We start from the raw sequence: 25,051 nt of genomic DNA, 5'->3' as shown, positions 1-25,051 counted from the left end.
AATGATGGCAGATTCTATTTGGGCCAAGTGACAAAATAGCTAGAAATTTGAGGAGGAGATTCTGGAATGAGAGAAAAACTGTAATGGTAAATCTACACACATTCCTGACTGATAAGAATACATCCACACAGGAGAATTTTTGGACTACCAATCTCAACCTGCACACAGCTTTCATAGCAGGCATGGGAGTAAAAGCTTTACTGGCTAAAGGTGTCTGAACATAAACCTCTACCCATATTACTGGATGACTGTCAAACAAAACCAGTACAGTGAGGAAAGAACCCTAGGGATCCAGGTTTTAAAACGTAAAAGTGACCAAAGACATCAGAGGTACTGTGGTGAAGGCAGATTTCATAGTTTGCATCCAGGGAAAGAAACTGCCTACTAAAACAACCCTCAGAACAAAACAGAATCTGCAACATAGTCTATATAAAGTGTTTGATTTTCAACCAAAAATCACTGCAAAGAAATAGGAAAATGTTATATTATTTTCAGGAAAGAAAGTTCAACAGAAACAATTGTAACTTGAATAGTTAAAAAAGTTACACCTATTAATGAGACTACATATTGACTCTGGCAATTAGATTTCAAAGCAGTTATGAAAATATCCAGTAAATTAAAAGAAATATGCTCAGAACAAGTGAATTGGGAATCACAGAATTAGAAGCTATATATTAAAAAAAACTGTAGAGTTGAAAGTTCAATAACTGAAATGAAAAACTCACTAGGGGAGCTCAGCATCAGAATCAGTGCTGAAAGTAGGTCAATAGAAAGTATCCCATCTGAAGAAAAAGAAAATTATTGACTAAAATGAACAGAATGTCAGATTCCTGGTACAATATCAGATGTCTTTATGCATGTGCAAACTGGGTCCCTGAAGAAAAAAAGGATAAAGAGGCAGGAAAAAATACTTGAAATAGTAAAAAGCTCCCCACATTTCGTGATATTAAGTAGCACATCCAAGATCCACCACAAATCTCAAATAGGAAAAACTCAAAACACATCACAGTCAATCTGCAGGAAGCCACAATAAAAAAGCTTGTAATGAGCAAGAGAGCGAGAGAAAAATGACACATCACATACAGGGGACAAACAGTATTAACAGATTTCCAGTCAAATGGTGAAGGCCAGAAGACGCTGGAACAAACAGTCAAAAGGCTGAAAAAATAATGACATCCAGTTAATTTCGTATCCAATAATACGAAAGCAACATTAAAGACTTCTCCATAAAAACATTTATTACTAGCCTACCTGTGCCATAAAATGTGCTAAAGGAAGTCTTGAGCCTGAATGGAAATGGCCAATAAGTATATGAAAAGATGCTCAATATCACTAATCATGAGGGAAATGCATGTGAAAACCATGAGATACCACTTCAGATCCATTATGATAAGCAACAACAAACAGAAAATGAGTGTTGAGAATTTGGAGGAGGTAGAACTCTCAAACATTGCTGGTGGCTCCGTTAAATGATGCAACTGCTGTAGAAAACTATGGTATTTCTGAAAAACAACTATCCAGAATTACTATATGATCTAGCAATTCTGCTTGTGGGTATATAAGCAAAAGAATGAAAAACAGGAACTCAAACAGGTGTCTGTCTATATAGCAGTGTGCATAGAGTCATTATTTGCAATAGCCAAAATATGGGAACCACCCAAATATCCATTGATGGATGTGTGGATAAACAAAACCTGATGTATATGTACAATGGAATATTATTCATCATCAAGAAGGAATGAAACTGACACATGCTGCAATATGAATGAACCTTGAAGATACTACGTTCAGTGAAATAAGAGAAAAAAGGACAAATACTGTATGATTTCACTAATATGAGGTACTTAGAATAGCAAATTCAGAGAGACAAAAAGTTGAACAGTGGTTACTAGGAACTGGGAGGAAGGTAGAACAGACAGTTGCTCTTTAAAGCGCACAGAGTTTCAGAGGAGGATGATGAAAAAGTTATGGTGATGGATAGTGTTGACAACTGCACCTCAGTATAAATGTGCTTAATGCCCTCGGACTGTATGATTAAAAATAGTAAATTTTATGCATATTTCACCACATTAGCAACCCAACTAAATAACTGGCAAAAGATTTAAGTAAACACAAAATAAGGCACACAACAACTAAAAAGAACATGAAAAGATGTTCAGCATCTTTAGTTGTTAGGAAATGCAAAATGACACCATGAGATAACACTACACTAGAATTGTTAAAAATTAAAAGATGGCAATAACAAGTGTTAGCAAGGATGTGGAGTAACTTGTCTTTGCATACATTGCTGGGAGGAATGGAAAATGGTAGAGCTATTCTGGAAAACAGTTTTCAGAAACAAACAATTACATGCCCAGTCCTGCATACATGTTCTAAAATCTCCAGGACCACCACTCACCTCAAATATGAAACCTATGAGATCCCAATCAACATATTCTCTGGATAATAGTTATAAAAGAGGGGGAAAAGTAAAAGAAGCATCATGGCCTGCCATGTGCATTTGTATTTTCTTTCACATTTACTAAAACGCAATTGAAACTAAAGAAAGATAAATATCTGTACAAAAGACATAAACCTAGTATGGAAACTTCAATACTGATAAAAAGAAACTTCACATTTGTAGTACATTTTATTGTGTCATAACCATAGCAACCGTCTAATCTTACTTTATAAAACTGTTCTTCTGGGAAACAAAACTCATGAAATCTATATTACATATTTATTTATAAGTATAAACATTTAGGAATGATTACCATTTGCTGAATATGGGCATCTTGAACTTCTCGACGTTCTTTATCAGCTTTCTGCTTTTTTTCCTTTTCATGCTCCCAGAAAATCTGGTCTGCTTTTAAGATAGCTAGCATTTGTTCTGTAGCCTCTATTTTCCTTTGTCTTTCTTCTTCCTCTTTATTCTTCATCTAGATGATAGAAGGCAAAAGAAAAAAAAAAAAAAAAAACACCATTTTTAGCAACCAATGGCCTTGAAGTTAGAAAGTTCCAAGGGGAAAGTCAGCCAAGTGCAATGAAAGGGCCAAAAATTGGGGTGACTCACACATGGCCAGTTTACTTTTTGTTCTAGTAATATCAGGAAACAATGAAAACATAAGTAGAATGATATTGGTTTAAAAAAATAGAGGAACAGAAAAGCAAGACCATCTCAAAATAGGGAAACATTTATAGCATTATATAACTGCTATAATGCTTAAAAACTATCTAAATCTTATGAAAGTCAGTCATGTAAGAGTTAAATTCTGAAGTATTAAGATACACAGAAACACAATGGGGTAATTTTTACTTGGTTTATCTTAAAAACATTCAAATGAAAGTAACTTTTTTACATTTCAGATGGTTCTGAAACAGAAGAGACTATTACTTTGCATCTATAAAGATCTTATTTGTAATTATGTCATTTTCTGTTAGAAAGTAAACAGGATCTGATTTCAAGAATATTGGAAGATAATTTTATACATTGTTTTTCAAATCTCTTAGTTTTTTGTTAGAGAAGCAGAGGGAATAAGTTAGGAGAAAGTACAGCAAAGGGCTCAATTTTGTTTGATTTTTACTTGTCATTAGTGAATTGCTTACCACAAGCGCTCTATGTTCTGCGATTGCTTTTAATTCTGCTTTGTTTTTTTCATACTTTTCTCTTTCTCTTTTTTCCCACTCAGCTTCAGCTTCTGCAATATCTCTAGCAATAATCAAATCTTCATTGTCAAATTTCTCTTTCATTAGCTTACTCAGGAAGTTATTTATTCTTTCTCTCCGTTCCTCCATTAGCCTGTAACAAAATAACCATTTACTAGTCAAGTCTTCAAGAATGGTTTTGTTATGGAGCCAATATACTTTAAATGAAGATAAATTTAACTTTCCTTTTGTACTGGGTTAAGTCCTCTCTCTCATTCAGGGCCAAGCAAAGTGCCTGGCACATCATCAACAATAACTACCTGTCTGTTAAAGGAATGGGGGCGTTTTGGTTTAGGAAATTGGGCAAAAACTTAACTTGAGTTGTGACATATTTACTGATCACTGAGTGAATTTGTGAAGCAACACTGGAGAAACGAAGAGAAAGGACACAATGCATGCCCCAAGGAAGTGACAATCTAAAGTGGGAAAAGGGCTTCCTTGCTATCTCAGTGGTAAAGAATCTGCCTGCCAATGCAGGAGACGCAGGTTTGAGCCTAGTCCGGGAAAACCCCACATGCCATGGAGCAACTAAGCCCAATCCACAACTACTGAAGTCCACATGCCCTAGAGCCTGTGCTCCACAACAAGAGAAGCCACTGCGATGAGAAGCCCACGCAGTATGACTAGAGAGCAGCCTCTGCTCCCTGCAACTAGAGAAAAGCCCACACAGCACCAAAGACCCAGAACAGCCAAAAATTAATGAATAAAAAAATAAAGTGCAGAAAAGGCAGTTATGTAAATAACTATGCAGGCAAAAGGTGATAAATGCCACAATAAACCTAGACAGTGATGTGAGCAAATGAAAAAAGGAAGCCTTCGTGGAAAAAGTCACATTTCACCTAGGCTTTCAAAAACAAGTGTTTTTCTAAAGACTTATTGATTATCTACTATGTGCCAGGGACTATTGCAGCTATTGGGACATAGAAGTAAACAAAAACATTAAAAATCTCTGCCTTTGTGGAGCTTTCACAATAGTTGGGGTAGAGACACAGCAAACTAAATAATTAAAATAGTATTGGAGCACCAAGGAAAAAAAGAAAGCAGTTAAAGTGATGAGCAATGTGGGGTGTGGGGTTATAATTTTAAATAACACAGGGATGTCCTGAATGAGAAGGCAATATCTGAGTAAAGATCTGAAAGAGTCAAGGGAGGTGAGCATTTCCCAATGAGGGTACAGGAGAAATTCAGTGTAAGTGATGAAGAGGGAAAGAAAGAGAACAGTAAGAGGTGAGGTTTGGGAGAGGGAGTTAGGGTCACTGGGAATTAGGATGGGTACAGAGCCTTATGGGCCATAATCAACACTCTAAGTGTGGTGTGAAGCCACCAGAGGGTTTTGCACAAGTGAAAAGCATAATCTAGACAGAAAGACGCTGTATCTTCACTCATCTCATCCCAAATTGCTCACTAAGGTAAGCAATGACCTCTACATCTGATGAGTGCTGTATTTTAAAACTCTCTCCCTCTAGTCATCTAACACTGATGACTGCTCTCTCCTTACTAAATTCTCACACACAAACACACCCCCACCCTTTGCAGTTTCTTTGCTTTTCCTCCATTCTCTGGAAACTATTCCTTGGTCTTCATATTATCTTTGTTCTCCATTTGACCTTTAACTATGGATTTCCATAGGGACTATGTCACCTTCATTTCTTATCTACTCCCCCTAGGTGAGCTCACCTGTACCCACAGTTCCAGCTGCCACTTGTATATCAATGGCTCATAAAGCCATCTCCAGCTTTTATACAGCTCTCATACCCATCTCCTAAAGCAGAGATGTTCAGTATTTTCAGTCATCTGCCACATAGATGCAGAGACATTACTTTGCCAATAAAGGTCTGTCTAGTCAAGGCTATGGTTTTTCCAGTGGTCATGTATGGATGTGAGAGTTGGACTGTGAAGAAAGCTGAGTGCCAAAGAATTGATGCTTTTGAACTGTGGTGTTGGAAAAGATTCGTGAGAGACCGTTGGACTGCAAGGAGATCCAACCAGTCCATCCTAAAGATCAGTCCTGGGTGTTCTTTGGAAGGACTGATGCTGAAGCTGAAACTCCAATACTTTGGCCACCTCATGCGAAGAGTTGACTCATTGGAAAAGACCCTGATGCTGGGAGGGACTGGGGGCAGGAGGAGAAGGGGACGACAGAGGATGAGATGGTTGGATGGCATCACCAACTCGATGGTCATGAGTTTGGGTGAACTCCAGGAGTTGGTGATGGACAGGGAGGCCTGGCATGCTGTGATTCATGGGGTTGCGAACAGTTGGACATGACTGAGCGACTGAACTGGACTGAACCACATAGATGACATCAATATTCCAACGGAACCCCAATTCACATGCTCCAAGCTGAAATCACCAAGGCGCTAAATGCCCTGATATACATAAAATAATAAGATCTTTATTCCTAAAGACTGCACTCTCATATCACAACTTCTGATTTAAAATAAAATAATTTCAGATAGTACTTTATTAAACAAAAAAATTATTTTAGACACTGACCTGTGTGTTTCAGCTTCTTTCTCTTTCCCCATTTGTGTAAGACGCTTTTTTGCTTTGATAAATTTTCTAATCTTTTCATCTTCTTCCTCTTGCTGCTGCTGTTCTACAGCTTTGATGATATGTTTATCATTCAAATGTTCCTGGGTGTGTGTGTGGGGGGGGGAATTGTGTTATCACAAAGCAAAGTCTCAACATATAGATATCTAATAGGAATCTATCAAATGGTCAGCTTCTTATATAATTATTTCTCTCTTGGAAATTTATCTCAAGGAGATAATCATAGCTGGGCATTAAATTTCATGTACAATATAATTCATCTCAGAGTTATTTATAATATTGAAAAACTGAAAACAACTTCTAAATATTCAGTGATGGAGAAACAGTTAAACTGCTCTCAAGGACATTGGAAGATATAAATAACAATCAGTAAGTATGAGGAAAAAGCAGAATATAAAGCATTACCATAGTGTATTTTAGTTTTTCATGCACATATAAGTTTATATTGAATATATATACCTGAAAGAAATGCATCAAATGTTAACAGTAGTTGTCTCTAGGGTATGAGATTATAGATGACTTTTACATCTTCTTAATTTTCTGTATTTCTTTTCAAATATCTCATTTTTTTACAACTATGTAATTTAAAACAATACTATTAATATAATTAAAAATACAGTAAATATATCGTAATCTCATTCAATGTTTGAATAGTTAATCTAGTCCTATGCTATACAAATTTAAAATATTTTAAAAACACACATAGTGTAAAATTTTTCCTACCACATTACTATCTTCCTATGCCTAATTCCACCCACCAGGCTCAATTACTCTGAAACTAATTTCTTGTCTAGGCTTTCTTTTTATACATATACAAAAAATTATACAGATGTATATTCTAATAAAAAATTTTAAACTAGGTCATTTTTTAAACTAAAAATCTGCTCATATGAGCATATATTCTACTACCTGACCTCAGTTAGCCATCACAATAATAGGTGCCTTTAAACACAACAGCTGGGATATACGGATACATCAGTGCTTCCGTTACCAAAAGTAGAAGGGAATTCAAGGTAAAAGTTACTAGGTGCAATTATTTATTATTACAACATATTTATAACTCAAGGTTACTATGTACCTACTATGTTTAAGTACTCTTCTATTTTATGGGATATTACTTTTAAAAGCCTGTAATCTGGTTAGGAGATAGATTAGTTGACATGAAAAGGTAATGAAAATATCAAACTCTTAAAAGTGATTGCTTTGAATTATTTCTTAAAAGCTTTATTTTACTGTTTTTTCTAAATTATTGTAATGTTCATAAGGATTTTTATAATAGCAAAGAGTATAATTAACACAAAGTTAATTCTGATTTTTTAAAAGTTGAAAGCCTCAAGTTGAAAGCCAAGGTCACATAGCTAGTAAGTAGCCAAGTTAGCATTCAAAACAGGTCTGTCCTATTCCAAAGTGACTTGGAGAGATAAAAATATTATATTCATGAACCAAGAATAAGACTTCATGCAAAAGGAATAAAAATGATATTACTAGTATTCTATAATACTTAGAAATTAAAACTTTCATCACTAAAATTAAAAATTCAATAGAAGATTTAGAAGACAAAGATGAGGATAACTCTCAAAGTAAAAAAAAAAAAAACAAAAATGGCAGGAATAATTAACTGCCTACCAAAGAGTCTTTCTTCCCTTCTGCATAAGTAGCAGAACCCAGATTTTGTTCAGAGTGGCAATATTCTCAGCTAGAAGACTATATTTCCAAGCTTTCTTTTCAGCGAGGTGTCACTAAATTACAACCAATGAGATTTAATGGAAATTGTTAAGTGGGAGTTCTGGAAAATTTCCTTAAAAGGAGAAAAGATAGTTAGAACACTCTTTTCTGTCCTTCATCCTTTCTTCTTCTTGCTGCCTGGAGTCTGGTCAGGAGGGTGGGAGCTCCAGCAGCTATTCAAGGCCATGAGGCAATCCTGAGAACAGAAGCCACCTCTGTTCTGAGAACAGGAAGGCAAAAAAAGAAAAGCTGTCTCATTCCTTGTTGATTCTGGAGGAATCATATCAGCCTTGGAATGATTAGCTCTGCTCTTCAAATAAAGGTTTAATTTTTAAGGTACTGTTGCAATTTATTTTGTAATTTTTTACATTTTTCAAATTTTCTGTTATATGCTTGTACCCTAACTAATAATATGAGAAACTATTTTTTAAAAATTAGAGCATCACTTCAGAAAGTCCAGAGAGAAAACAAAATAGAAAGGGACAAAATTATAGAAGAAATAAAACTTGACACATTTATGGGTTAAAGCATCAACTGAGTGCTTAGCAAAATGAAAAAGACCTACACAAGGTATGTCCCTGTGAAATCTTAGACTCTGAGAGCTTCCAGAGAAACAGAAGGAAAGAAAAAGCCAAACACAGTAGCTTACACACATAAGACGAAGACCATAAATGGAATAAAACTACTCAATAGCAACACTGAAAGCTAGGTGATTAAGAAACTGTAAATACACAACTCTGAATTCTGAACCCGGAATTCTACATCCAAACTATAAGGCAAGCATTACCTTAGATGATAACCTTTCCAGATAAGAAGTCAAAAATCTCACCTCTGTAGCCTTTCTTCAGAAGCTACTCAAAGATGTATTTCAGCAAGATGAAGGAATAAACCAAGAAAGAGGAAGGCTTAAGATTGAGGAAATAGGAGCTGTGACCCAGGAAACTGGCACAGGGAAGGCCCAGAATGGCAGCTGAGCAGCAGGCCCAGAGAGCGAACAGTCCAGAAGGCAGAGGACGGGGGACTCTGGATGTGGGAGCACCAAAAAAACCAATAACGTAGATAATTTAATATTACTTAGCTGAACACTTGAAAACTAGTATCATCCATTTGACAGAACATGGAACATATAGAAAAAATTGATGTATACAACTTTAAAGCAAATGAAAACAATGACAATTAATCACCGAAACATATTTATGGAAGCAAAAAATACAGTCATAGTATATTAACTCTTTGATGAACAATATTCATTTAATCATAATAATGATTAAACTAAAATTATACCCTGATTATTTAGGGAGGAGAATGAGAAGAGGGTAGTATTGGAAAAGAGCTAAATCCTCTTTAGGGCAGAGAGATAGAAAACATTTAAAATTGATAAATCAAGATACATATCTCAAAAGCTTCATATATTTTAAAAAATATGTAGATTATTTAGAATATAATTTTCCAAGAAGCAGAAGGAGTGGAGCAAGGACTGCTACTCTAAGCGTTTTGTGATGCTTGATGTTTTAAATCTTGATGTATGTAACTTCGTGAAAGTCAGACACAACAGCAATGAATATGTTACTTAAGAATAAAAAAATATAAAGAAAAGGATGTTAAAAATTACAAAATAAATTATAAAAACCATAAAACAATTATTACCATTTATTGAGCACAAATTAATAGTGCAGCAGACACTGAACATATATCACCCTGTTCGTTGCTTGTAACAGCTCTCATTTTAAAGATAAGAAAATTCATTTGACAAAAAGTCTCATTCTCTTAATTCTTGTTCATGAGTAAAAGCACATACATGTGAAACAATAGCAAATATAGTTCCCCTCAAAGTATACCTAGAAACCCAACCTAATAGTAAACTTGTTTTCTACTCCACTATTGTTTATAAAAAATATACTGAAAATGAGGTATTGGACTTTGTATATTTCTTGAAGAGATACATTTCTGAGTATTATCTACTTACAAAAAATAGTCTCCTGCTTTCATTGATCTCTTCTTTTTTCTTTCCTTGTTTTTTTTTCATTTCTATTTCATATAATGAGTTCTGTCGCTTTATTTCCTCAGCATCCTTTTCTTCCTCTTTTCTTCTTCTTTCTTCTTCCTCTTCATGTTCTTTTATTCTGAAGAAAAAAAAAACAACTAAAGAGTGAAGCAGAAAAATAGAATATAAAGATATGAATTAGATTCTTACTGGGATGATTTGAAGCTGTAAAGGAAAACTTCAGGATTTCTTTGGGGACAAGAACAGATAGGTAAAGAGCAGTGATAAAAACCAAATCCAAACTTGGTTATCCCAGGATTGCCAATTATTTTTCTTTCTTCAAATATGTTTCATTACTCACCAAAATTAAGTCCTACAACAGATTCAAATGTTTCTTTCCTTTAGAAAGAACCAGTTAACTGAACGACAGACAGTATGCTGAAATGGTGGCACTGTTTTACGGAAGAGTCCCTAATCCTGTCTGCTTTTCGATTTCAGCACTACAAGACACTATCTAAGCTCTGGACCTGGCCCCTCAGAAAATGGGGTTTGACAGAAGAAAGGCGACGATTTCCTTACCCTGCTGGCCATTTTGCTTGTTATCCTCGCCCTGGCTAACACCAACTATTGATGCCTCTGACTGGTGAGTCATCAAGCGCGGGTTCTCTCACAGGCTTGCGTATGAGTTCCTCAGAGACGCCTGAGCAGCCTCCTCACTGCAGAGCTCCGACCTGGATTTAGCACCAGCTCTGTTCAACCCACACCCTCAGGCCCCCTACCATCACCACCAGGAGCATGCACTATCAGTGGCTTATCACAGGTTCTGACTGCCCACATTTGGTGGTCAATCCTCAGCATACTGGCAAGACAGCTCCAGCCTGAGCTACCTGTGTCTATGCATCCACGTATCCTGCCCAGCCAATCAACACATGTTCCTGCCCTCAAGAAGCTTACATTTGGGATTTCCCTGATGTAATCAACCTCATCTTACTTTTTTAAGTGTCTTTACAATAATTTTTTTAAGGGTGTCGATCAAAAATCCTCTTTGGGGGGATTTTGGCATCACAGAGTCCCTTATTTGCCCTGTCCTCACTTACTCCTTGGAAGGAAAGTTATGACCAACCTAGATAGCATATTCAAAAGCAGAGACATTATTTTGCCAACAAAGGTCCGTCTAGTCAAGGCTATGGTTTTTCCTGTGGTCATGTATGGATGTGAGAGTTGGACTGTGAAGAAAGCTGAGCGCCAAAGAATTGATGCTTTTGAACTGTGGTGTTGGAGAAGACTCCCAAGAGTCCCTTGGACTGCAAGGAGGTCCAAACAGTCCATTCTGAAGGAGATCAGTCCTGGGTGTTCTTTGGAAGGAATGATGCTAAAGCTGAAACTCCAATACTTTGGCCACCTCATGCGAAGAGTTGACTCACTGGAAAAGACTCTGATGCTGGGAGGAATTGGGGGCAGGAGGAGAAGGGGATGACAGAGGATGAGATGCTTGGATGGCATCACTGACTCGATGGACGTGAGTTTGAGTGAACTCCGGGAGATAGTAATGGACAGGGAGGCCTGGCGTACTGCGATTCATGGGGTCGCAAAGAGTTGGACACGACTGAGCGACTGAACATCATGCCCACTGTGAGTCACAGGCAGATTCTCATACTGATCGAAGACAAACAATAAAATAGGCCATATTTTCCAAATACTGATGACAAAAATCTGCAATATGTCTAATAAATTAATATCTAATATATAAAAATACTCATTATCACCTTTTAATCAATTAATCAATGATTAACATACACTTCCACGTCCCAGGTAGCTCAGTGGCAAAGAATCTGCCTGCTAATGCAGGAGACATAAGAGGTGTGGGTTCAATCCCTGTGTCAGGAAGATCCCCTGGAGGAGGAAATGGCAACCCACTCTAGTATTCTTGCCTGGAAAATCCCATGGACAGAGATTGTCCTGAACATAAATATTAGTAACTACAATAAAACATTCTGAGGTGACAGCTATAAAACTCTTAACAATGGATACTTTAAAATTTTTTATTCATTTATTTTTGGCTGTGTTGGGTCTTCGCTGTTACATGGGCTTTTCTCTAGTTGCGGGGAGTAGGGGCTACGCTCTAGTTGCAGTGTGTGGGCTTCTCATTGAGGTGGCTTCGCTTGTTGCAGAGCACATTCTCTAGGGCACTCAGTCTTCAGTAGCTGCAGTGCAAGGGCTCACTACTGGCTCCTGAGCTCTACAGCACAGGCTCAGTAGTTGTTGCGCTCGGGCTTACTATCTCTGCCGCATGTGGGATCTTCCTGGATCAGGGATCAAACCTGTGTCTCCTGCACTGGCAGGTGGATTCTTTACCACTAAGGCACCAGGGAAGCCTAATAATGGCTATTTTTGAAGAGCAAAATGAAAGTTAAAGACATTGAATAGAGTGGAAATAAAGAAGAAATTCTAAATTTTACTCCAAATTTTGTTATATTGCTTGAATTTGAAACAACAGGCATATTATTCATTTATGCTGCTGTCGCTTCAGTCGTGTCCAACTCTGTGTGACCACATGAAAGGGAAAAGTGAAAGTGAAGTCACTCAGTCGTGTCTGACTCTTCACGACCCCATGGACTGCAGTCTACCAGGCTCCTCCATCCATGGGATTTTCCAGCCAAGAGTACTGGAGTGGGGTGCCATTGCCTTCTCTGATTATTCATTTATAGTTTGTGAAATTTAAAAGAAAAATTTGAAGAGCAGATGAATATACACTCATATGTTAATAGGGCTTAATCTGGATCACAGCATTTCTGGTGATTTTTAATTTATATCCTATTTTATTTAATTATATTTAAAAATAATTAAAGATGAATGAATTAATGATGTAATACTTAAGTATAAAAATATTTTTTCTTTAAAAATGGTAAAAATGTCCACAAACTATTATTTTTTTGGATACATTAATACAATGTATATATTGATACATTTGAACTATAGTATGAAGAAAATGGTCTCACACAAGGTGGCCGATGGACAAGGAAGAGGCTTTTCACTAAATCCCCTTTGTGCCTCTTCCTATGTGCATGCGTCAGTTATTTAGAAAAGTAAGTAAAATAACACCCAAATATTCTCCTCTCCATGTGTACAGTAATAGCTACTTTAAAAAAAATCAGCTTTGATTTCCATTTACCAACATGGCAAGATTTCATGACATACTAGGGACTTCCCAGGTAGTGCTAGTGGTAAAGAACTGCCTGCCAATGCAGGAGACACAAGAGACACAGGTTTGATCCCTGGGTCGGGAAGATCCCCCAGAGTAGGAAATGGCAACCCACTCCAGTATACTTGCCTGAAAAATTCCACAGAGGAGACTGGTGGGCTACAGTCCATTGGGCCACAAAGAGTCAGACAAGACTGATCACAGAGACTACTGGCAAGTGAAAAAAACATTTCATAAAACAATACTGTAGATCTAGTTTTATTTTATAAAATGTGAGTATACATGCTCAGAGAAAAAGTCTGTATCAGTGGATCAATGATTACCAAGGGCCAAGGGTGGGGGACAGAACTTAATGCAAAGGAGCGTGAGGGAATTTTGGAGGCAGTCAAGTGTTCTACATCTTGATTTGGAGGTGATTATACAGCAGTATGCTTTGTGGGGGCATAGGGCATGACTTACGGGATCTTAGTTCCCCAACCAGGGATTGAACCCTAGTACCTCGGCAGTGAAAGTACAGAGTCCTAATTAATGGACCACCAGGGAATTCCCAGCAATATGCTTTTAAAAAGTGGATTTTATTAAATATAAATTATACTTCAGTGAATGAGACTCTCTCTACCATTAACATCAAAAAAATCTATATAGCTACATACCAAGACAATAGCAAATTATTGTGTTAGATTAGATTATTGTTCAAAAAGATGGACTCCCTCACTCCTCACTTCCATGTAAGTCTATGGCTCTGTCCCACTGAAGTCAGCATGGTGATGTGACTTGAGACTCATGGTAGGCCAAGTGTATTTCCTTACCCTTTGACTTTCTTTGGGTTTAGCCATGTGCTTGCAAGCTTGGGTTCATTCTTTTGCATCTGTCAATACCGTAAAAACAATTTTCCCCTGGTGCTTGCTGTCCCTTCATCCTGGACCTCAAAAGGAGATCCACATGGAATAGGATCAGAGCCTTTCCTGCAGTAACAAGCAAACCCAGCTGTCCTACAGTTTGAAAAGAAGCTGCCCAGCCAAGCCCAAACAACCCACACACACATGAGAAATAAATGTTTACTGTTGAATGCCACCAGATTGTGTGGCATTATTATAACAATTGTAACTAATATATTATCTTTAGATAAGGAAGTAATCCACCTGCAATGCAGGAGACCAAAGTTCGATCCCTGGGTTGGGATGATCCCTTGGAGAAGGAAATGGCAACCCACTCCAGTATTCTTGCCTGAAAAACCCCATGGACAGAGGAGCGTGGTAGGCTAAAGTGAATGGGGTTGCAGAGTCAGACACGACTTAGCAACTAAGCCACCAAAGGAGTAATAGTGATTCTTAACCTCTTTCTTTGTATTTTTTTTCTATTTATTGAGTATATCAGCATACGTTACTTTTATAATCAGAAAAAAAAGCTATATCCATTACAAGAAAAAGAAGGTACAAAAAAAAGGTAATTTATATATACATACTGTTTTAAATGATCTTTAGCAAGAGCCACTCTTTCTCTGCGTTGTTTTTCTGCTTTTTCTCGTTCTTCTTTAAAAGCTTTTTCAACATTGAGTTTCACTTGTTCCTCCCATTTTTTATCTGATTTTATTTTACTCTTTTGGAATTCAATCTGTGCATCCCGTTCTTTCATAACTCTACTAAGAAGTAGTCCTGACTACAAAAAAAAATTGCAATATTTTAAGAAAATGAAGTCTAGTTATATACAGATATGTTAAATATATATAAAATGTAAGAAAACCCAAGTAGTACATGAAAGTTTTTCACTCGTTCTGTCTGGTAAAATTGGTATTGCTTTGCAAGTTCAATGGCCTTTTTCCTTTCTCCTTGTTTGTGTATTGCTTCTTCTATATCAAGAATTTGTCTTTCTGCTTCTATTTCTTCATCACGCTTCTTTTTGGCTTCAAGTTTCTGTTCTTTCATCCCCTACAAAAAGATAAAAGCAGTAGTCTGTTTTCATTTTGTAATTTAACCTTACAAAATTTAACATTATAATTAGAGCTTTCCCTGAGTATTGTATTTGCACATACCATTAATAAATATGAGGTTATACTTATGAGCTAATCTTTAATTGAATTTTTTAGGTAATACATTTACATGGTTCAAAACCCAAAATATTACAAAAGTATATAATGGAACTCTCCCTCCAATCCTAATTTGTACCTGGAATCTCTAAGATAAACACTTACCTTAGTTTCTTACACTTACTTCCATAATTCCATTCTATAATAAATAATATTGCTACTTTGGGCCCTTTATTTATTTATTTATTTCTGGCTGTGCTCGGTCTCCATTGCTGCGAGGGCTCTTCTCTGCGGTGAGCTGGGACTACCCTCTCGTCTTGGTGTGCGAGCTTCTCGTTGCAGTGGCTTCCCTTGCTGGGGACCACGGGCTCTAGGGCGTGCGGGCTTCCGTAGCTGTGGCTCCCGGGCTCTAGAGCACAGGCTCAATAATAGTTGCGGAGCACAGACTCGATTGCTCCACAGTACGAGGGATCCTCCTGGATCAGGGATGGAACCGTGTCTCCTGCATTGGCAGGCGGATTCTTTACCACTGAGCCACCAGGGAAGCCCTTTAAAAAATCAACAACAGCATACTTCACATGTTCTTCTACACCCCTGAGGAGGTAGCCAATGTCTCATGTCCATGAAGTCATTTTCTCCTTTATGGGTCATACTTTCTACATCTTAAGAAAATCTCACCTACCCTGAAACCTTGAAGCTATCCTATGATTTATTTTTAAATGTTCTATTTTCCACATTTAGGTCTTAAATCCAGCTGAAATTCATTTTTGTATATTCTGTACCATAGGGATATAATTTCATTTTTTCCATATGCCAATTATTTCAGTATCTGTTATGGAATTTCCATCTTTTTCCATTTAATTTGCAATGACATTTCTAGCACATGGCAGGCTCCCATGTATAACACAGGATTGCTTCTAGGCTCTCTCTACTGATGAATCATTTTGCCAATCCCTGTGCCTATACTGCAGTTTTTATTATTATGTTTCTATTACACTTACTACATTTTTTTTCTTCTTTAACACCCATGAAAGTGTAAAGTATTAGGTGTAGTGTGGTACTTCTGGGAAAAAAAAAAAAAAACAGGGAGTATATTTCACACCCCCATCTATTTATGGACCAAGGGCTTTTCTACAATCAAATTTTTTACAGTATATGTTATATACGCTCTTTTAGCATACAGTTTTACAAATGCATAGTCATTTATAGAACAGTTCCATCCTCCCCTAAAATTCCCTCATGTCCTGTTAGAGTCAACTATTCCCCCGACCTGTACCCCCTGGGAATCACTGATCTGTTTTCTTTCCTTGTAAGTTTTGCCTTTTTCAGAATGTCACATATTATATTACATATATGATATCAGTCATGATGTAACTCTTCCCTCTTTTAGAAAAAAGAGAATTCATAAATTATGAACACTGTTCCTAAAGCAAGGAAAGACAAGCTTTCTGTGTCCCCTCCCAAAGATAGATAATGTACCTTGCAATATAGTGAGGAAATATGCAAAGTTGGGGGGGTAGGGAAAAGTGAGAACTCTCTAAGCAGATATTATGCTTGCACAGAGTTTTAAAAATTCTACTAGAAAACAGGAAAAATTCCTGCCTCTCAGTTCCTCAATGATCCAGGCAAGTGTTGTAGGGGGATGAGAATATCTTTTCCCAGCATTTCTCCCCAGGTGAAATAATAAAAGGAGTCAGAGGATACCTCCCCACTTTGAAGTAGATTCCCACTCATGTACATGGCACTAAAATGCAGGTTACTGTACCTTTTAGGTAGAGAATCTTACAGATGCACAGAGAAGGGCACAGCAAAGAGATATATCATTTTAGAAAAAGATGGAATGGCAGACAAATCAACGGCAGATGAAGCTGCCTGGATACCTCAAGAAGCTCCTTGGTTCCTCAGTTTCGAGACCTGTGTTTCTGCACAATCCTCCATCATAACAATAACCAGCATTACCCTGATATCCAAACCAGACAAAGACATTTCAAGAAAACCAATATCATTTCAAGAAGTTCAATCAGTTCAATATCCCTCATCAGTTCAATATCCCTCATGAACACATATGCAAAAATTAACATTTTAACAAACTGAAACCATCAAAAAGATAACTTATAACCAGCAGACATTTATCCCAGGAATGCAATCTTGCTTCAATGTTTGAATGCTGATCAATTCACCATATAACAAAATTAAGAATTACAACTTCATGATTACATCAACAGAGACAAGCAAAAAAAAAAAAAAAAGCACTTTAAAAATCAAACATCCATTCCTGTACAATAAGGCAAAAAGAAAAAGAAAGAACTAAAAGACACCCAGATTGGAAAAGAAGTAAAATTCATAAAACTGTCTTTACTTTCTGTTGCAGGTCAAATGTCAATATCTGCTTGATGTCCATCCATCAACAACTGAGCATAATAACAAACTGTGTTATATCCATACAATGGAATACTGCTCAGCAATAAAATGAATTAATAATTGATACAAAACATGAAAGAATTTCCAAATAATAGTGTGAGTTAAATTTATAATAGCAGATCAGTGGTTGCCTGGAGACACTGGAGGAAGCATGGGGAGGAATGAGAGGAAGTAAAATGGGGTACAAGAAAACTTTCTGGGGGGCAATTATATGTTCATTATCTTGATTATAATAATGGTTTCAGGGGTAAATAAGCATGTCCAATCTTAAATTGTACACTTTAAATATATCCAGTTTACTGTATGCCACTTATACCTAAATAAAGCTGTTGAAAATGTGTTTCAATGCACTGTAATGCTATTTTGCATCTTTAAAATATTTATAAAAGAGTACTAAGAAGAGTAAGTCTTCAGTGTACGTGTACTCCGAGATGGTTAATACTTACTGCATATGTATTAGTCCAGTGTTTTACCACTTCTTGGGATCGTAAATGCATTTCTTTCTTTGCTTTTCTTTCTGCACGAAGGCATGCTGCTTCTCTTGTCAAACTGTCTAGGCTATCTCGAATCCTTTCCCACTCATTGTGTGGAATTATGGTGACCTGCCGGAGATCTACTTTGGTAGGCAGAAGAGGTGGATAGAGAACTTGATCTTCTTCACAGTTCTTCATTTCTAATAAATTTTTAAAAATGAGTTAAAAGCTTTCAAGAAGAGTTTAAGTGATTTTTCATAGACATTTCTATATTGGCATACTATCTGGAAGTTGTTTCAAAGAATAATTTTATTCTTGTTATCTTAAGAACAGCTGGAATTAAGTGGAAAATATATAAGATTTTAAAATCAGAAGACATAAATTTGAGTCCTTGCTCAGTCAATTCCTTACTATGTAAACTTGGGCAAGTTATTTAACTTCTTGGAATCTCAGTATCAATATCTTCCAAATGAAGATATAATTTAGCAGTGAGGCTCAGATGCAAACTTCTGGACCAACTGCCAGAGTTAAATCTATCAGGTAAATATTTTAGCACGGCACTTTTTTTTTTTCCTTTTTGCTCTCTGAGGTTTGTGGGATCTTAGTTCCTCCACCAGGGATTGCAAACAGTCCAGGCAGTGAAAGCATCCAGTCCTAACCACTGCAGCACCAGGGAACTCCCAGTGCAGTACTTTGTATACAAGAAAGTGAATATGTGAGAATAATTGTGTTTTTTCAATACATGCCCCTTGAGTACTGTCTCCTACATGTCATGATCCTCTGCTGGTACTTCTTAAGTTTTCCACAGCATATATACGCACTAGTGCCCACTGGGTGGGAGAATGGCTGGCTCTCACTTGGCACAAGGGATTTGATTGCTACTGAAGCAATGACACGAAGAAGGCGATGGCACCCCACTCCAGTACTCTTGCCTGGAAAACCCCATGGACAGAGGAGCCCGGTAGGCTGCAGTCCATGGGGTCGCTAAGAGTCTGACACGACTGAGCGACTTCACTTTCACTTTTCACCTTCATGCATTGGAGAAGGAAATGACAACCCACTCCAGTGTTCTTGCCTGGAGAATCCCAGGGACAGGGGAGCCTGGTGGGCTGCCGTCTATGGGGTCGCACAGAGTCGGACACGACTGAAGCGAATTAGCAGCAGCAGAAGCACTGACATGAAGATAGTCTTAAGTTCCCAAGGTTCTAATGTTACCATGAGAACATTAATTGGGAATTTACAGACTTAAGAAACCAAAATCACTCAAAGTAATAAAGAGTTCTTTAAATGTTCTAGCTACTTCTATTACAAAATCAAATTTTTATAAAAGGTCATGTGAGTTAATCCACCTTAAACAGCATTATTTTTACACTCTGATATATCAAAGTATATGCCGTAGGGTGAGACATTACCTTCATTCTAGATTTGAAGAAAATGAGACTTTTCTTCAGACACTTTCCTAAGAGCACTCAGTAGGTTCACAAGATTCTAATGAGATCACTTATATTTCCAAAATACATTCCAAGTCACTCAACGAATAACAAAGCTTAAGTGCGAGAGAATTCAGCAAACACCAGACTTTTGGAGCTGCAACTGCGCAGCTTGATATCCAGACCAGCTAGTCAACTTTTAAGTTTCTGACTTCTTTTCTCTACCCTTATTTCTGTAAACTTCCCACCTACCCACCCATCCATGGTCAAAACTGTCTAATTTACACGGAGCCCGACGATGCCCACAGTGCTGTTTTTATTTGGAGCAACCCGTTTCAAAAGGTAATGTACCCTCGCCTCTCCCCCAGTGCTTGGGAACCAGAAACAGTCCCTGTGCCGGGATGGGCCAGTTTAGCTCACCCGCGCTTTCCTTCGCCTGTCCACTGCGCCTTCCGAATCGCACCAGCATCTCTAGGGTGCCCGCGGCGTTCTCGGGCTTGGAAAGGCGATTTGAAGAGAAAGCTCCGCGGCCTCCAGGCGGCAGAGTTTTCGCCAAACCACGCAGTTGCTTAGCAACGCCACAGGAAGTGACGGTAATCGTCGCCGAGGAACGAGGAACGCGCAGCTGTAGACTATAGGGCTGGAGAAGGGAGATTGCGCTTGCGCGGCAAGTCGAGGCCGGGTGTACCAGTCAAGCGGCCCTCTTTTTCAGGCACCCGGACGAGGCTGAGGACAGAGTACGCGGGAGCGGCGCCGAGTCTAGCATGGCTGCGGATCCCTGGCCTGGGTCAGTGAGAAGTCCTGGGGACCCGGCCGCGCTCGGCCTGGTGCTCCCATCGTCATCCTACTCCGCGGGAAACGACACCAAACTAGGTTCCAGCCCCTGTTTTCGGGAAGTACCGGGCAGGTGTGTGGGAGAACGAGGCCTGCGCTTGACATGTGTGGCCCCCGGATCTTATCGCGGGAGTAAGGGCAAAGCCCCGCTCCATTAACTGTGAATACTCAAGAATTAATTGACAGAAAATCTATTTTTAAATACTTTGGTTTCTAAGGCATGGTCCGGGCTAGATGGGGCGTAATTGCTTTTGTTTTTTTAATCGGAATGTTAAAACTTGGATTGAAATATTCATGTTAGGACATGTAAGAAATCTTTAATCGCTCGGTAAATACAGTATACTAAATTGAATGTATTTGGAGGACTAGTCAGACCTCTAAGGATACAGAAACTGTTAAGAGTGGATACAGACTTGATTTCAAAAGATCCTTTCCTAACAAATCGAGGTACAAATGATTACAAGCTAGTTGGTTAGGACACATACACATTAGGCATCAAATTGGAGTTGCTCAATTTGGTAAGGGAGGTAAGATTTTTAGTCACTAAAGTTCTAACACATAGTTCTGCTATTTTTCTTCAGGTTTTCTATCAGATGATCCATCGTAATAATGCTGGTAAGTATGAAAGGATTAATAAAAATACTTGTTGACAAATATAGTTTTGCACATATAACATTGGTGGGTTTTTGGAAGCATAGTTTTAAAAAAGTCAGAAACTGGCGAGAGAGATTTTACTCTGCTTGCATGCTAACAACTTAGCCTGCCACAGTTTTGTAGAAGATGCAGCCCCCTGGATAGGTGATGAATTACAGCAGTAGCCAGAATATCAGTAATTTTGCCCCAGTTGCCATAGGATGCACGCCTTTCAAAACTGTTCGCTGTACATAACATTTTTGAGACAACAGTCCAGAGCAAAGGGCAGTGAGCACCTTGCTTACAAGATATGCAGAACCATTAGAGACCCAAGGAGATTACCTCAACAAAAATTCTGTGGCATTTTAACTAAATTGGTTACAAAAAGTATTGAATCTTACAAGATTTGGTGTCAGTAATTTGCCAGTTTGGCATAATGTTCAGTTATGATTTGACTTAATAGCACTTGGTTCTAACTAGTCCATGGATCTTTACAGCCAAGTGTGTCTAAAATTATTTACCCCCTATGACCTCCACTCCTTTTTTTTCCTCTTTATTGTGAAATAAAGAAGGTAGCATATGCACTTTGAAACAGAGCTTAAATTATTCCGGGGGGTGGGGGGGGACACTGTTATTACAAAATAAGTGTAGAAACTGCAGTTGATGCTACCACTGTATACAGATATTTCTTTTTTAAAAACAAAAATGAGATTATACTGTAAACACTCTTTTGTGACTTGTTTAATTTGAACATCTTAACCTTTTACTACTGAAATAAATGTTCTGTTATGTGACTATCATGTGCACATCTTATTTAAGCAGTTTCCTATTCTTGTATGTAGTTTCTAGTTTTCATTATTGGAACTTATATTCACATAATATTCCTTGTTTTGTATTTAAACTTTTTGTTTAAACAAAATTTTATTTCTCCCATTGCCAGTAGGTAATTTTCTGATGTAAAAGAAAGCATATTAGAAAACATAAATTTTAAAATGTCTTAAATACTTTTATTTTAGAATTTAAGAAGTCTTCATTCCCTTGCTCCAAACCAGAAGACTTTTCCCCCTGCATATAGTGTAGGAGTAATGCTGGTTAGAAACTGGCTGGTGTTTAAAGCTGAAGATAGTCATGACTATTTAACCTAAGCTATATGCTGAAGGAAGATTGTCTTGGAAATACTAAATTGGGTAAGTATTTTTTTAAAAAAAGGTTTGTGTTGAGTGGTGGGGAAAAAAACTAATAGAAAAAGATCTGAAATTAGGAAAAGTACCGTTGATAAAAATTAATAGTTAGCAGTGAAACTGAGTTAACACAGTTGGAACTTCGTTAACTTCAGGTTTATGATACATCTTACTTGGAGGTTAATATTGCAGGGATTTTAGTAACTTGTGGCTGATTAAATCTAGGCTTGAAACACTTTTCAACCCACGGTGAGTTACATTTGCAAAAATTTTTTAAATTATGTATAAATTCAGAATGCCTAAAAAGCATTTTAATTTAAAATGTGCTTAGGTGCAGTTCTAATGGGATTGTCAACTGTGCTTTATTGTTATTTATTATATTGTTTCTAGGGAAAGTGAATTCTGCACTTAAATCTCTGAAAGCCAATCAGAGACCCCTGGATAGACATTTAGAGATTCAAGGATCCAGACTATCAGAATATTTTATGCCATCTAAAGGCATACAACAGGAGATACAACCTCTAGTTAGTTATTCTCCAGATATTCTAAATTGAGAGACCAAAAATGCTTACTTGTATATGAGTCATGAGCTCTAGTCTCAGTTTCAACTACTGGATATCTATCATTATAAACCAGAGAAAACATATAGATATGATTATGTGTGGCTCAGATGGTAAAGAATGTGCCTGCAGTGTGGGAGACCAGGGTTTGATCCCTGGGTTGGGAAGATCCCCTGGAGAAGGAAATGGCAAACCACTCCAGTATTCTTGCCTGGAAAATCCCTTGGCCTGAGGAGCCTGGCAGGCTACAGCCCATGGGGTTGCAAAGAGTCAGACACAACTGAGCAACTTTACTTCACTCACATGTAGATGTGAGTTAAATGAGATGGTGAGATTGTGAGGTTTTTAGTCCAATGTCTTAGTCCAGATAGCTCAAAAAATATCACTCTTTATAAAAAAAATTTTTTGTTTGTTTACAGACATTAATTGCAGCTTTTCCTGAGAATTCTGTATAATTACCTTTTTTACATGATGATATTCATTCACACCATCTATGACCAGTTTATTCTTTCCTTTTCTTTTGAAATTTACAGCTAATGATCTTCATTATCTTTTAATGAAAACAGAGACTTGAGTAATTGTCATATCAAAAGCAGTGTGATTGCTCATGTATATCCAGATTATTTGGCACTCCAGAGTTAAACTATCTAGAGGAAATATAAATAAATGTGGTTTTGTTAACACATGTTATTTCTAGTCTGGGAGAATTTAATCCACTTCCAGTTCACGTAATTTGAGAATTTCAGGTACAGCATCAAGCAACCATTTGATTAAAATTGGCAATGATTTAAAGCTAAAAACCTTTTTAGAAAATTTATTTAAGGTTTACAAGATTTCACATTATGTTAAATGTGGTCAGAATTTTGGTTAGTTCACAGAGAATCTGTATTGTACATGACCTATTATTTAGTATGAAGATTACTGTAAATATTTTAAACTAATAAGTTTGTGATCAATAATTTAAAGGCAATAAGAATGATTGGCCTACATTTTTCTTATCTAATTTTACAACTTTTCTGAATTAAACTTTAAGGGAATAATTGTTTAATTTCTTCTCTTGTTGAATTGCTCTATAGTTTAGTTCTGAGTGCTCAAAGAATCACTTCCTCAGGAACACAATAATATCATGAGTATCCTTTTTAGATATTCTGTTTCCCATTAACATACTCAGATATAAACTTTGTTTCTTAGGAAAAGGTGCTTAAATAGTGGGTCTTAACAGTGCTTGGTCTTTTTAATTTGTTTATATTCATCCTTTGTTTTTTAGCAGATCAAGAGTTGTTAAATAGGTAACTATAGCTAGGTTGGGCTTCCCTGGTGGCTCAGATGGTAAGGAATCTGCCTGCAAAGTGAGAGACCCAGGTTCCATCCCAGGCAGGAAGATCCCCTGGAGGAGGACATGGCTACCCACTCCAGGGTTCTTGCCTGGAGAATTCCATGGACAGAGGAGCCTGGCGGGCTACAGTCCATGAAGTTGCAAAGAGTCAGACACGACTGAGTGACTAATACTCTCACACTTCATCTCATAGCTAGATACATAAAACAACATATGTTTAGGAAATAATATTTCTTCTTTTCCAGGGTAACCCAAATCTGTTTCTGGGAACCATGAAAATTTTGTTGGTTTTTGACTTTGACAATACAATCATAGATGATAATAGTGACACCTGGATTGTACAATGTGCTCCAGAGAAAAAGATTCCTCTTGAACTGCAAGATTCTTACAAAAAGGGATTTTGGACAGAATTTATGGGCAGAGTCTTTAAGTATTTGGGAGATGAAGGTGTAAGAGAAGATGAAATGAAGAGAGCAATGATATCAATGCCTTTCACTCCAGGGATGGTGGAACTTTTAAACTTTATAAGAAAGAACAAGAATAAATTTGACTGCATCATTATTTCAGATTCAAATTCAGTCTTCATAGATTGGGTTTTAGAAGCTACCAATTTTCATGATGTGTTTGATAAAGTGTTTACAAATCCAGCAGCATTTGATAGCAATGGTCACCTCACTGTGGAAAAACATCACACTCATTCTTGCACTCAGTGCCCCCAAAACCTTTGCAAAAATGTAGTTTTGGTAGAATTTGTAGGTGAACAGTTACAACAAGGAGTGAATTATACACGAATTGTTTATATAGGTGACGGAGGAAATGATGTCTGTCCAGTAACTTTTTTAAAGAAGAACGATATTGCTATGCCACGGAAGGGATATGCTTTACAGAAAACTCTTTATAGGATGTGTCAAAACCTTGAGCCTATGGAATCTTCTGTTGTATCTTGGTCTTCAGGTGTTGAAATAATTTCTTATTTACAATTTCTAATAAAGGAATAATTTGCCAACAA

At 37.3% G+C, this 25,051-nt stretch overlaps 2 protein-coding genes across 4 annotated transcripts in view; one reads left to right on the top strand and one right to left on the bottom strand.

Annotated features, from left to right (window-relative positions):
- The window catches only part of CFAP210 (cilia and flagella associated protein 210), a 24,488-nt gene extending 4,394 nt beyond the window's left edge, over positions 1 to 20,094 (bottom strand). Inside the window, exons 1-8 of the mRNA XM_055572324.1 lie at positions 19,919 to 20,094; positions 18,042 to 18,268; positions 14,903 to 15,076; positions 14,614 to 14,807; positions 9,929 to 10,085; positions 6,181 to 6,320; positions 3,586 to 3,778; positions 2,754 to 2,918 (exon numbers count right to left, since the gene is read on the bottom strand). Coding sequence (XP_055428299.1) covers positions 2,754 to 2,918; positions 3,586 to 3,778; positions 6,181 to 6,320; positions 9,929 to 10,085; positions 14,614 to 14,807; positions 14,903 to 15,076; positions 18,042 to 18,268; positions 19,919 to 19,967 — 1,299 coding nt within the window. The 5' untranslated portion in view covers positions 19,968 to 20,094. The remainder of the gene's footprint in view (positions 1 to 2,753; positions 2,919 to 3,585; positions 3,779 to 6,180; positions 6,321 to 9,928; positions 10,086 to 14,613; positions 14,808 to 14,902; positions 15,077 to 18,041; positions 18,269 to 19,918) is intronic.
- PHOSPHO2 (phosphatase, orphan 2) lies at positions 20,092 to 25,051 on the top strand. Of its 3 annotated transcripts, none has more exons than XM_055572329.1 (4): positions 20,092 to 20,285; positions 20,914 to 20,947; positions 21,982 to 22,152; positions 24,288 to 25,051. In XM_055572329.1, the coding sequence occupies exon 4, from the start codon at positions 24,315 to 24,317 to the stop codon at positions 25,038 to 25,040; it is 726 nt and encodes a 241-aa protein (XP_055428304.1). In that variant the 5' UTR covers positions 20,092 to 20,285; positions 20,914 to 20,947; positions 21,982 to 22,152; positions 24,288 to 24,314; the 3' UTR covers positions 25,041 to 25,051. The 3 variants fall into 3 exon arrangements, with proteins under 3 accessions (XP_055428304.1, XP_055428305.1, XP_055428306.1); XM_055572330.1 differs by having other exon boundaries at positions 20,092 to 20,405; XM_055572331.1 differs by lacking the exon at positions 20,092 to 20,285 and adding an exon at positions 20,348 to 20,371.

This window comes from Bubalus kerabau, chromosome 3, assembly GCF_029407905.1.
Source record: "Bubalus kerabau isolate K-KA32 ecotype Philippines breed swamp buffalo chromosome 3, PCC_UOA_SB_1v2, whole genome shotgun sequence".
Classification (NCBI taxonomy): Eukaryota; Metazoa; Chordata; class Mammalia; order Artiodactyla; family Bovidae; genus Bubalus; species Bubalus kerabau.
Note: the sequence above shows the minus strand (reverse complement) of the source record. Positions and strands in the feature narration are given on the sequence as shown.

Bases quoted from the DNA above. Each gene is read 5' to 3' on its own strand.
- PHOSPHO2 (XM_055572329.1), top strand. From the start codon at position 24,315: ATGAAAATTTTGTTGGTTTTTGACTTTGACAATACAATCATAGATGAT.